This window comes from Procambarus clarkii, chromosome 74 (genome assembly GCF_040958095.1).
Source record: "Procambarus clarkii isolate CNS0578487 chromosome 74, FALCON_Pclarkii_2.0, whole genome shotgun sequence".
NCBI classification, from domain to species: domain Eukaryota; kingdom Metazoa; phylum Arthropoda; class Malacostraca; order Decapoda; family Cambaridae; genus Procambarus; species Procambarus clarkii.
The window spans coordinates 22,752,733-22,765,742 of record NC_091223.1 but is presented as its reverse complement, the minus strand read 5'-3'; the positions used below and the strand labels follow the sequence as shown (position 1 = coordinate 22,765,742).

Genomic DNA, 13,010 nt, shown 5'->3' with positions numbered 1-13,010 from the left:
TCGATTTTTACAGTACTGTACCTATTAATTTTCTTCAAATTTCTTACAATGTATCTGCTAACATTCTTCAAATTTTTCTACAAATTACAGACTCAAGATTATCTGTTAGATTAAGGACCTGCCCGAAACGCTATACGTGTTAGTGGCTTTACAAGAATGTAAAAACATCAATCCTATGTGCTCTCATAAACCTAATGTACCTTCTTGTATATGAATATAGGTAAATAAATAAGTAAATAAATGAAGGAGTCTTTCCTCTAGTTCATTTTCTGTGGAGGGTGACAATGGTGGGAGCGGCCCACAGATGGCGCCACCGCCGCTACGCTTGACAGTTGTATGGCTGAACCGTCGGGAAGTGGGTGGCTGCCGCTCCGTTCTTAATGTTTATTGAGTACAAAGTGAATTTTGGACCTTGCCAAAATGTATGTGAAGAGTGAACCAGACTGTGACTTTGACATGACCATGGAAATGGTGACAGACATGGAGACGAGCCTCCTGCGGGAGGAGTTGTTCGGGAACCATTACATGCCGTCGGGTGAGTAGTGTTGTAGAGCTTTTGCAGGTGTTTTATCTCCTCCGGCGGGTGGTTGCCGGGCCGCTGCCGGTGGTGGGGAGGCGAGGCGGCGCACAGGGCTGCCATGGGGTTGTCATGGGCGGCGTGAGCCCTGGTGGTGAAGCATGAGGGCTGGTGTGTGTTGCCGGCGTGGCTGGTGAGGGCGGCCGTGGTGGTGGGCGTCTGCTACGCCACACCTCGCCACCCACTTCCTCCACACCTTCCCCTCCACAGCTCTCTACCTCCCACCCACTCTCACGAATGATGTGTGTTTTAACGTTGTGTTGGCATTATAGGTGTAAATAAAGCTGCCACGGGTTGATAAGTATATATTGAAGCACAATATGTGTAGTGTGTGTGGGGGTCCACCTTGGCAACTCTGCCATCAGTTGTACACCACCACTCGCATATTTCCCCCCCCCCCCCCCAGACGCGTTTATTGTTTAACGTGCTTTGGTAAAATAAAATAATTTCGGTGAATACTCTGGGGAAAAATACTCGTTGTTATAGTTTTCGTCCCAAGGCTTGTCATAGTGTGGCGACTAGACGATCAGTATAGCTGTCAGTGTAGGGTTATAATTCCTTGGGATTAATTATCAAGCTTACATGTTTGTCCTAAACTATTGTCAAATCTATTTGTGATATCAGTGTTAACGCATATACCTGTTTGCTTGTAGGCCTATAAATATATTACATACGTATGGTAATATATATATCTTATTGGTATATACATTTACTATATGGGCTGGATTATTGGTTTACCCATGTTATGGAAAAACTTTCTATAAGTGTCATGGACTACTTTTTATAATGTCCGGTAACTGCTCTGTTTAGGAATGTAACATTGTATTTGATTTAACTTTACATGCGTAAACTGTAGTTTAAATGACTGGTAGCAACGGTCGACTGGTACTCCAGGTACTCCGCGCACAGTTGACACCTGGACAATATCCAGAACGGTGCAGCGCCTTCTTACACGTATTTAAATTGTAGCAGATAATGCATCATGACGGAAGGTGGCGCCTGTGAGCACGTCACAGGCCCGGCCGCTGTGCTCTTACGCAACAGGATAATATAGCTCATATTGTTCAGCAAGCTCATGCTATTTTTATCCTGTATCCAAACTCCGCGGCGTCCCACTAGCTTGTATTTTGCCTGAATATGCCCTATTCAAGTGGTATTGACAGGGACAGGAAGGAGGCTATTTGTCAAAGGTCTCCTCTTTATCCCTGACCTTGTCAGGGCCACTAGAAGGGCACCATTTCTAGTTGTCATGACAGGGACAGGAAGCTGGCTATTTGTCAAATGACCCATCCTCATTATCCCTAAGTATCATCTGTAGCAATTTTAGACTGAAATAATGTTCCGGCATTTACAGTTTCGGTGGGAAGGTGATTCCATGTTCCAGATTTCAGTTCTAATGCACAGTATTAGTTTTATCACACTTTAAGGTAAAAATATTATACTCGCATAGTTTTATTCACCTAGTTGTGTTTGTCGGGGTTGAGCTTTGGTCCTGCCTCTCGACTGGCAATTAACTGGTGTACAGATTCGTGAGCCTATTGGGCTTCTGAATGGTGTAGAATGAACTGCATATTGGTAGCCCGAACGTAGCGCAACTCCGGGCCATTTGCAAGTGACGTAGCGGTTTCAGGCCGAGTGCACAGATTGTGTCACTGTGACAGCTGCATCAACCTTGAAGTTTACAGGGAATTGGTTGCCACCCGTGCTGGATATCCTGTGTTGGGCTGGTGTCTTGGGGCCAGTTGTTGACGTGTGCTCATGTTGCGCTCACTTGACGTGCAACGACCAACACGTCAGCCTAATCAAATATGTTTTGAAAAATGTGTTAAATATATTGTTTAATTCTTTGCTGTATAGACCACAACTTTTATTTTTATTAAATATTTGAAAATGTGCGTAGTTCATTCAGTCATTCAACTTCATTAACATTTACTTGTTGAATATATGAGGCTATGCTATGGCCCCCAAGTGCACAAATAGAGCTCATTAGAGCTACATGCAACTTGATTTGTTTATATGGGCTTTTCCGCATATCAAACAGTCATCCGAAAATGCTGGTATATATAGCTGGACATTGTGGATTGAAGACTGTATGACATATGGACCCTTCCTTGATAAGTACACGTTTTGGGCTGTTGGAATTTTAATAGTACTGTATATCAAAAACTGGAACAGCCTAACCGTAAGCTTAACCACACAATCTTTTGTCTAATTTAGTACAGTACATATATACTAAACGAGGCCTAGAAAAGCTAGATTTGGTTGTTACGTTGTTTCTCACTAAAACACTCTACTGATATTTTTTTGTTTGGGGGGGGGGGGGGGCGGTGGAATTGTCAGGGGAAAGCGCCAAGCCATTACGACTATATAGCGCTTGGAAGGGGTCAAGATAAGGATTTCGGATGGGACGTGGCAGGGGCCCCGGCTGATTGTCGGGAGGAAAGAATTGTGCCCAACAACTTGCAGGTCCATGTTCAATCCCCGACTGACCTTGATGCAAGACCGACGCTCCACTGTCGAACCTATGTGGTTACGTGGTGTGAACAATTGATATGGTATACATTCCATCGTTGTTGTTTTAGATTCAGCTACTCGGAACAAGATGTTCCAGTAGCACGGGCTATGGTGAGTCCGTAAAAAACTTTACATTCTGTACAATTGTCCCGTGGACTGTACATTTCATAAATTGGAATGGTATTTATAGGTTTTAGAGGAGAGGGTGGAGCACCGACAGGAGAGTGTAGGCTTGTATGGGTAGACAACAGCGTGCAAATCTGGCTTTTTCAAAACTGGGAACGTGCTAAACGACTAGCATTCAAGGTCAGAGGAAGTCTCTCAAGTTTTGAACACGAAACTCACCTATTGTATATTTGGTGTACCTTGCCCGACAACAGGAAGTCTCTTAGGCTTATTTAAGCTTTCCTTTACCCACTATGACCATGGACGAGGATGGTCACTGGGTTACCCATCCAATTTTGTATCCAAACCTAACGGTAATTGACTGATTGAGTAATGAGACCCCAACACCATTCATTATTCCGTGTGGAGCCTAGTTAAAAAAAATACAGGTTGAAAAAATATTAATCTTAATAAATATGAGATGAAAATTAAATTTTACATATTTCTGTGAATGGCTAGTAATTTTGCAGAAAATTCGACAAGAATTTGTGACCAAACCACACACCAGATGTGGAGACAACGTTTCGGTCCGTCTGGACCATTATCATGTCTATTGTGATAATGGTCCAGGACGGACAGAAACGTTGTCGACTTCTCATATTCTCCTCAATGGTTTTGGTCATCATATCTTCAGCCACGTTATTGTGACTCGATGTCTCGATAAGAATTTTTTTTTTTTACTTGATAATTCGGCCTCGTGTATTTGGACTAATTGTAGTTTAATATTTATTGTAGGTTCATTATTACTGTAAACTCTATTATGGAATCTTGGTTTAGGTCCAGCGAGGCTAGAGTGGAAGTGGTCTAGTCCCGTGAGCCATGACCCTGCAGTAGGCCCGCTGTGGACGACCCCCACAGAGCCACCCACACCTTGTGTGTGTGTGGGGGGGGGGGGGGGGTGAATGTTTGGGTTAATGTCGCAAACGTTTTTGCATATTACTGACTCAAAAAATGTAGCTCTTGGGGTAATAAGTAGCTAGAAAATTTGAACAATTTAAAAGCTGTTTAAGGCAGGTATAGTTAAAACACTCGATATTCCTTGTATAGTTTTTGTGATTCGTGTTAATTCTTGGCTGACCTACCTTACCTGCTTGCGGTCTGAGCCTGCGTGTTGATGATCACACCCGCCGCCCTGCTCCTTATTGTCCAAACTGTATTGTCCCTCTCACGGTCGTGCATATCCGTGTTGCATGTCACGACTGCCAGGACGTGCGTGTGTCTTGCTTCCTGACCGTCCCTCGCGGTCACTTGTGATAGCATCCTTGGTGACTCCGATACATTTGATACCGTTCGCCTTATGCTCTTTTGTTCTCTTATTGGCCTCCTTAGTGATATTTAGCGCCTTTTGTATCTCCCGCACATTGATGGTGCTACTTAACCTTCCCGGCTTGGTGCCTTCTGTTGATAATTACTTGCTTGATAACACACTGATACTAGACACTGTTTACGTGCGTGCGTTGGGCTCTCGAATCTCCTCTTGAAACTTATTTTTAACGATTTCTTCTTACTAACTCGTAATATTTTACCCAAATTGTACTTCCTACCATCGCCAGCACCCCTGTGAGTTTGGAGCCTCCCGCCATGCCCTCTTATCCTACCCTCTCTTGCTAAACAAATTCTGTCCATTGTTTTAATATCTCGCGAAAATCTTATGTACGTTGTAGTGCGTCTCCCATGTAATTTAATATTTGTACAGTGCTGTCTGGCGACGTCATTCATAGTTGGACGCGCTCGGGTTCGAGTCCAGTCTTGTAGCTAACCTCCGGAATGTATCTAGTTACTTTTTCTCATATTTTAATAATGTACCCATTATATGATAATGGGAACACCTACCATGTAATAATGGTGTACCTATCTCAGTACTGAGTACACCCCCCAGCCTCCTGGTGAGATAGTAACTATTGTGACCAGCGTCAATAGTCACGAATTCATACGTTCATAACTATTAGAAGTATACTAACTAACTAGTAAAGAATTCTTTTAAAATGAAGCTAAAACGCCAATATTCCTAGGCCTAGTATAGCGCGCACACGTACTATATTAGGCCTCAGATGTCGTGCATTAGGCCTAGGGAGGTTAGGTTTAGTTTGTGAAAGCAACACAAGTAAAAAAAATTCCGGTTTGTCCAACATAGTTCAGATTTCTCCTTTCTAATTCTGTTGTAGGTGGGTATATATACTATGGTGGTCACGGTTACCATAGGTGCCACCAACACAGGAGGACGGCCTGGACCACAACACTGTACAACCTCCTGAATACCTTAATGTGCAGGTGCGTGGCGGCCACGAGTGTGTCCACACCAGTGTTATTGTCTCCCCCGGGGGCGGCCACGAGTGTGTCCACACCATTGTTATTGTCTCCCCCGGGGGCGGCCACGAGTGTGTCCACACCATTGTTATTGTCTCCCCCGGGGGCGGCCACGAGTGTGTCCACACCATTGTTATTGTCTCCCCCGGGGGCGGCCACGACTGTGTCCACACCAGTGTTATTGTCTCCCCCGGGGGCGGCCACGAGTGTGTCCACACCATTGTTATTGTCTCCCCCGGGGGCGGCCACGAGTGTGTCCACACCATTGTTATTGTCTCCCCCGGGGGCGGCCACGAGTGTGTCCACACCATTGTTATTGTCTCCCCCGGGGGCGGCCACGACTGTGTCCACACCAGTGTTATTGTCTCCCCCGGGGGCGGCCACGAGTGTGTCCACACCATTGTTATTGTCTCCCCCGGGGGCGGCCTCACAAGTGTGTCCACACCAGTGTTATTGTCTCCCCCGGGGGCGGCCTCACAAGTGTGTCCACACCAGTGTTATTGTCTCCCCCGGGGGCGGCCACGAGTGTGTCCACACCAGTGTTATTGTCTCCCCCGGGGGCGGCCACGAGTGTGTCCACACCAGTGTTATTGTCTCCCCCGGGGGCGGCCACGAGTGTGTCCACACCAGTGTTATTGTCTCCCCCGGGGGCGGCCACGAGTGTGTCCACACCATTGTTATTGTCTCCCCCGGGGGCGGCCACGAGTGTGTCCACACCAGTGTTATTGTCTCCCCCGGGGGCGGCCTCACAAGTGTGTCCACACCAGTGTTATTGTCTCCCCCGGGGGTGGCCTCACAAGTGTGTCCACACCAGTGTTATTGTCTCCCCCGGGGGCGGCCTCACAAGTGTGTCCACACCATTGTTATTGTCTCCCCCGGGGGCGGCCTCACAAGTGTGTCCACACCATTGTTATTGTCTCCCCCGGGGGCGGCCTCACAAGTGTGTCCACACCATTGTTATTGTCTCCCCCGGGGGCGGCCACGAGTGTGTCCACACCATTGTTATTGTCTCCCCCGGGGGCGGCCTCACAAGTGTGTCCACACCAGTGTTATTGTCTCCCCCGGGGGCGGCCACGAGTGTGTCCACACCAGTGTTATTGTCTCCCCCGGGGGCGGCCTCACAAGTGTGTCCACACCAGTGTTATTGTCTCCCCCGGGGGCGGCCTTACAAGTGTGTCCACACCAGTGTTATTGTCTCCCCCGGGGGCGGCCTTACAAGTGTGTCCACACCAGTGTTATTGTCTCCCCCGGGGGCGGCCACGAGTGTGTCCACACCAGTGTTATTGTCTCCCCCGGGGGCGGCCACGAGTGTGTCCACAACATTGTTATTGTCTCCCCCGGGGGCGGCCACGAGTGTGTCCACAACATTGTTATTGTCTCCCCCGGGGGCGGCCTCACAAGTGTGTCCACACCATTGTTATTGTCTCCCCCGGGGGCGGCCACGAGTGTGTCCACAACATTGTTATTGTCTCCCCCGGGGGCGGCCTCACAAGTGTGTCCACACCAGTGTTATTGTCTCCCCCGGGGGCGGCCTCACAAGAGTGTCCACACCAGTGTTATTGTCTCCCCCGGGGGCGGCCTCACAAGTGTGTCCACACCAGTGTTATTGTCTCCCCCGGGGGCGGCCTCACAAGTGTCCACACCATTGTTATTGTCTCCCCCGGGGGCGGCCTCACAAGTGTGTCCACACCATTGTTATTGTCTCCCCCGGGGGCGGCCTCACAAGTGTGTCCACACTAGTGTTATTGTCTCCCCCGGGGGCGGCCTCACAAGTGTGTCCACACCATTGTTATTGTCTCCCCCGGGGGCGGCCTCACAAATGTGTCCACACCATTGTTATTGTCTCCCCGGGGGCGGCCTCACAAGTGTGTCCACACCATTGTTATTGTCTCCCCCGGGGGCGGCCTCACAAGTGTGTCCACACCAGTGTTATTGTCTCCCCCGGGGGCGGCCTCACAAGTGTGTCCACACCATTGTTATTGTCTCCCCCGGGGGCGGCCTCACAAGTGTGGCCACACCAGTGTTATTGTCTCCCCCGGGGGCGGCCTCACAAGTGTGTCCACACCAGTGTTATTGTCTCCCCCGGGGGCGGCCTCACAAGTGTGTCCACACTAGTGTTATTGTCTCCCCCGGGGGCGGCCTCACAAGTGTGTCCACACTAGTGTTATTGTCTCCCCCGGGGGCGGCCTCACAAGTGTGTCCACACCAGTGTTATTGTCTCCCCCGGGGGCGGCCTCACAAGTGTGTCCACACCAGTGTTATTGTCTCCCCCGGGGGCGGCCTCACAAGTGTGTCCACACCAGTGTTATTGTCTCCCCCGGGGGCGGCCTCACAAGTGTGTCCACACCAGTGTTATTGTCTCCCCCGGGGGCGGCCTCACAAGTGTGTCCACACCAGTGTTATTGTCTCCCCCGGGGGCGGCCTCACAAGTGTGTCCACACCAGTGTTATTGTCTCCCCCGGGGGCGGCCTCACAAGTATCTTCTTGAACACATCCACGAGGGCCGTGATGAGGGTTCCAACTAACGCCCCGGGATGATCCCACACGCCGCCTTAGTCGATTGCGCCACGACATAGTCAAAAGAATTGGAACCAGAAGTTCTACTGACCTTACAAATTGGGAATTGTTTAAAACCCTGGTTTGTGTCTCGGATGGGAAGGAAACTATCTGGGGAAAGCGTCAAGCCATTAAGACTATATAGCACTGGGAAGGGGTCAGGATAATGATTTGGGATGGGATGGTGAAGGGAGGGGGGTTGTAAGGAACGGTGCCCAACCACTTGGACGGTCGGGAAATGAACGCCGACCTGCATGTTGTGTCTCGGAGAGGCTGCAGGATCTGAGTAACGTCAGTAGAACTTCCGGTTGCTATTCTCTTGACCATGTGGTGCAATCGACTAAGGCAGCGTCTGGGATCATTCCGGGCGTTAGTTCGAATCCTAATTGCTTGGGTTAATCTCGCAAACGTTTTGGCATATTACGCCTGGATAGAATACAGCTTTTTCGTGTAATATTGGCGAGGAAAGTTTAGCAATTTAGAAGCTATTTAAGTCGGGTATTGTTCACACTCGGTATTCCTTGCATGGGTATTGTGCAGGCGATGAGTCACAATAACGTGGCCAAAGAATGTTGGCCAGACCACACACTAGAAGGTGAAGGGACGACGACGTTTCGGTCCGTCCTGGACCATTCTCAAGTAGATTGAGGTAGAGAATAGTCCAGGAAGGACCGAAACGTCGTCGTCCCTTCACCTAGTGTGTGGTCTGGTCAACATGGGTATTGTGACTGTTAATTGTTAGCAGACCTCACCCATGTGACAGACAACACTTTTCCAGAAGCAATTGCAGAACAGGTACCATGAATGCATTGCCGCTGCACCAGGTATGAATGACAAGTTAATTGACAATATTATATAATACACACATTTGAGGAACCAAGCGCTTGGAACCAACGTTGGTTCCAGCGCCTGGATTCAGCCGAACACAATCAGTATTGTTAGTTCTCATTAATACTACATACTTGAGACCTACCACACGCCCTCTATTGGTGTATGTTAGGCCTAAGCATCACACTAGGGTCCTGGCAGAGTCTAAAATCTGAGTTGGAATAAAAATTGAAGTCAACGACGTTATAATTGTGTTGGATACCATATATAAAACTAAATATTACGTCTTTATTATAATTATGCTAGAAGATGGCTGGTGAGCTTGGGGTTTACTAAGTAACTAACCTTTACGGTACTAAGTAAATTACTTGGTAAACCGTTTACCAACTTTAACCTTTACGGTACTAAGGGTACTCTTGACGCAGTCGTGAAGATGTGCTCAGGTTTTAGACCCTACTCGTCGGGGCAGTGGATGTACAAGTCATTCTAACTTATCGTTAACACTTATCGTTAAGTTTAACACTTAACGTTAACTGATTTTTGTTATTAATATTGAAGTTAAAAGTAATCCAGCTCAACTTGTCGATGTGTACAGTTTTGGCGGTTATAACACGAAACTGTGTGTGTGGCTGTGTGCGCAGTGTGTGGCTGTGTGCGCAGTGTGTGGCTGTGTGCGCAGTGTGTGGCTGTGTGCGCAGTGTGTGGCTGTGTGCGCAGTGTGTGGCTGTGTGCGCAGTGTGTGGCTGTGTGCGCAGTGTGTGGCTGTGTGCGCAGTGTGTGGCTGTGTGCGCAGTGTGTGGCTGTGTGCGCAGTGTGTGGCTGTGTGCGCAGTGTGTGGCTGTGTGCGCAGTGTGTGGCTGTGTGCGCAGTGTGTGGCTGTGTGCGCAGTGTGTGGCTGTGTGCGCAGTGTGTGGCTGTGCGCGCAGTGTGTGGCTGTGCGCGCAGTGTGTGGCTGTGCGCGCAGTGTGTGGCTGTGCGCGCAGTGTGTGGCTGTGCGCGCAGTGTGTGGCTGTGCGCGCAGTGTGTGGCTGTGCGCGCAGTGTGTGGCTGTGCGCGCAGTGTGTGGCTGTGCGCGCAGTGTGTGGCTGTGCGCGCAGTGTGTGGCTGTGCGCGCAGTGTGTGGCTGTGCGCGCAGTGTGTGGCTGTGCGCGCAGTGTGTGGCTGTGCGCGCAGTGTGTGGCTGTGCGCGCAGTGTGTGGCTGTGCGCGCAGTGTGTGGCTGTGCGCGCAGTGTGTGGCTGTGCGCGCAGTGTGTGGCTGTGCGCGCAGTGTGTGGCTGTGCGCGCAGTGTGTGGCTGTGCGCGCAGTGTGTGGCTGTGCGCGCAGTGTGTGGCTGTGCGCGCAGTGTGTGGCTGTGCGCGCAGTGTGTGGCTGTGCGCGCAGTGTGTGGCTGTGCGCGCAGTGTGTGGCTGTGCGCGCAGTGTGTGGCTGTGCGCGCAGTGTGTGGCTGTGCGCGCAGTGTGTGGCTGTGCGCGCAGTGTGTGGCTGTGCGCGCAGTGTGTGGCTGTGCGCGCAGTGTGTGGCTGTGCGCGCAGTGTGTGGCTGTGCGCGCAGTGTGTGGCTGTGCGCGCAGTGTGTGGCTGTGCGCGCAGTGTGTGGCTGTGCGCGCAGTGTGTGGCTGTGCGCGCAGTGTGTGGCTGTGCGCGCAGTGTGTGGCTGTGCGCGCAGTGTGTGGCTGTGCGCGCAGTGTGTGGCTGTGCGCGCAGTGTGTGGCTGTGCGCGCAGTGTGTGGCTGTGCGCGCAGTGTGTGGCTGTGCGCGCAGTGTGTGGCTGTGTGCGCAGTGTGTGGCTGTGTGCGCAGTGTGTGGCTGTGTGAGCAGTGTGTGGCTGTGTGCGGCTGTGTGAGCAGTGTGTGGCTGTGTGCGGCTGTGTGCGCAGTGTGTGGCTGTGTGAGCAGTGTGTGGCTGTGTGCGCAGTGTGTGGCTGTGTGCGGCTGTGTGCGCAGTGTGTGGTGTGGCTGTGTGTGCAGTGTGTGGCTGTGTGAGCAGTGTGTGGCTGTGTGCGCAGTGTGCGGCTGTGTGCGCAGTGTGTGATGTGGCTGTGTGTGCAGTGTGTGGCTGTGGTGTGCGGCTGTGTGGTGCGGCGTGGCCATACCCGTTGTGTATAAGCATGCAGGAGTGGCCATGTTTCCATGGAGAAAGTGACATGTTGAGTGTGTTGCTCCCTGCACGGCCCGTGTTGCCCACGTGTTGGTGCTGCACGCCCCGTGTTGCTCCCTGCACGGCCCGTGTGGCCCACGTGTTGGTGCTGCACGTGGCACGTTGCTCCCTGCACGGCCCGTGTTGCCCACGTGTTGGTGCTGCACGTGGCACGTGCTACACTTCCGGTGGTGGAGCCGTATACGGGTAACAACTGGTGTTTGGTGATCCACCGCGGGTCTGGCTAACAGCAGTAGGCTGCCCTTGTCTGTTATCACTCAAACTCTTCCATATTATTGTTTGAGGTCAGATTACTTTAAAGAATCCATTACATATTATATAGTGACGTGACGGCTCGTATAAGATGGTTATAACAACAGATTTCATGAGTGATGAATTTTAAGGCTTTCATATAGGTTTTAATTTGTAATATTTTGATTTTTTTCTCTGCATACTGTTGCTTCATTTGTAATGGTGGTATAACCTGAGCAGTAGGCCGTGCTGGTGGTATAACCTGAGCAGTAGGCCGTGCTGGTGGTATAACCTGAGCAGTAGGCCGTGCTGGTGGTATAACCTGAGCAGTAGGCCGTGCTGGTGGTATAACCTGAGCAGTAGGCCGTGCTGGTGGTTTAACCTGAGCAGTAGGCCGTGCTGGTGGTATAACCTGAGCAGTAGACCGTGCTGGTGGTATAACCTGAGCAGTAGGCCGTGCTGGTGGTATAACCTGAGCAGTAGGCCGTGCTGGTGGTTTAACCTGAGCAGTAGGCCGTGCTGGTGGTATAACCTGAGCAGTAGGCCGTGCTGGTGGTATAACCTGAGCAGTAGGCCGTGCTGGTGGTATAACCTGAGCAGTAGGCCGTGCTGGTGGTATAACCTGAGCAGTAGGCCGTGCTGGTGGTATAACCTGAGCAGTAGGCCGTGCTGGTGGTATAACCTGAGCAGTAGGCCGTGCTGGTGGTATAACCTGAGCAGTAGGCCGTGCTGGTGGTATAACCTGAGCAGTAGGCCGTGCTGGTGGTATAACCTGAGCAGTAGGCCGTGCTGGTGGTATAACCTGAGCAGTAGGCCGTGCTGGTGGTATAACCTGAGCAGTAGGCCGTGCTGGTGGTATAACCTGAGCAGTAGGCCGTGCTGGTGGTATAACCTGAGCAGTAGGCCGTGCTGGTGGTATAACCTGAGCAGTAGGCCGTGCTGGTGGTATAACCTGAGCAGTAGGCCGTGCTGGTGGTATAACCTGAGCAGTAGGCCGTGCTGGTGGTATAACCTGAGCAGTAGGCCGTGCTGGTGGTATAACCTGAGCAGTAGGCCGTGCTGGTGGTATAACCTGAGCAGTAGGCCGTGCTGGTGGTATAACCTGAGCAGTAGGCCGTGCTGGTGGGTTAATGTGACAATGGGCCTACTTGTACATATATTCGTTGCCATGTTCGGGTAGAAGGTAGACTCAGTAGTCGCTTCTGTATATATTTATTGACTGAGATAGCAAGGTATATATCTGCCTAGCCGAGGTCCTTCTACTCTGAGTCTGTGAGGATAACTGAGGCTGCTGGGAGCATGCCTGATGCTCCTCTGTCTGGCATGACGTCAGAGGCCTACTCGCCTGTGATTGGTTACATTTCAACTGACAGAATTTGAGTATAACACATACACTAGGTGAAGAACTGGCGCTGCTGGTCATCAGCAGCTCCAGTTCAGCTCTGGGAAGACAAAGCCACGCGGGATAACCAGTAATTCACTCATTTAAACTTTGTTCTTTGAAATATCATTCTTAATATTTATAAAAACAAACTAAAGTTCTTTTGTCTATAGACCGATGCTTCTTCTGGGGGAGGGGGGGGGGTTATCTTGAGATGATTACGGGGCTTAGTGGCCCTGCGGCCCGGTCCTCGACCAGGCCTCCACCCCCAGGAAGCAGCCCGTGACAGCTGA

At 50.8% G+C, this 13,010-nt stretch overlaps 1 protein-coding gene across 2 annotated transcripts in view; it reads left to right on the top strand.

The window, feature by feature from the left end:
- Window positions 1-322: 322 nt before the first annotated feature.
- Window positions 323-13,010, top strand: part of Atf6 (bZIP_ATF6 domain-containing protein ATf6) — a 225,505-nt gene continuing 212,817 nt past the window's right edge. For both annotated transcript variants that reach the window (XM_045756858.2, XM_045756857.2), the window contains exon 1: window positions 323-535. In XM_045756858.2, coding sequence (XP_045612814.1) covers window positions 421-535 — 115 coding nt within the window. In that variant the 5' untranslated portion in view covers window positions 323-420. The remainder of the gene's footprint in view (window positions 536-13,010) is intronic.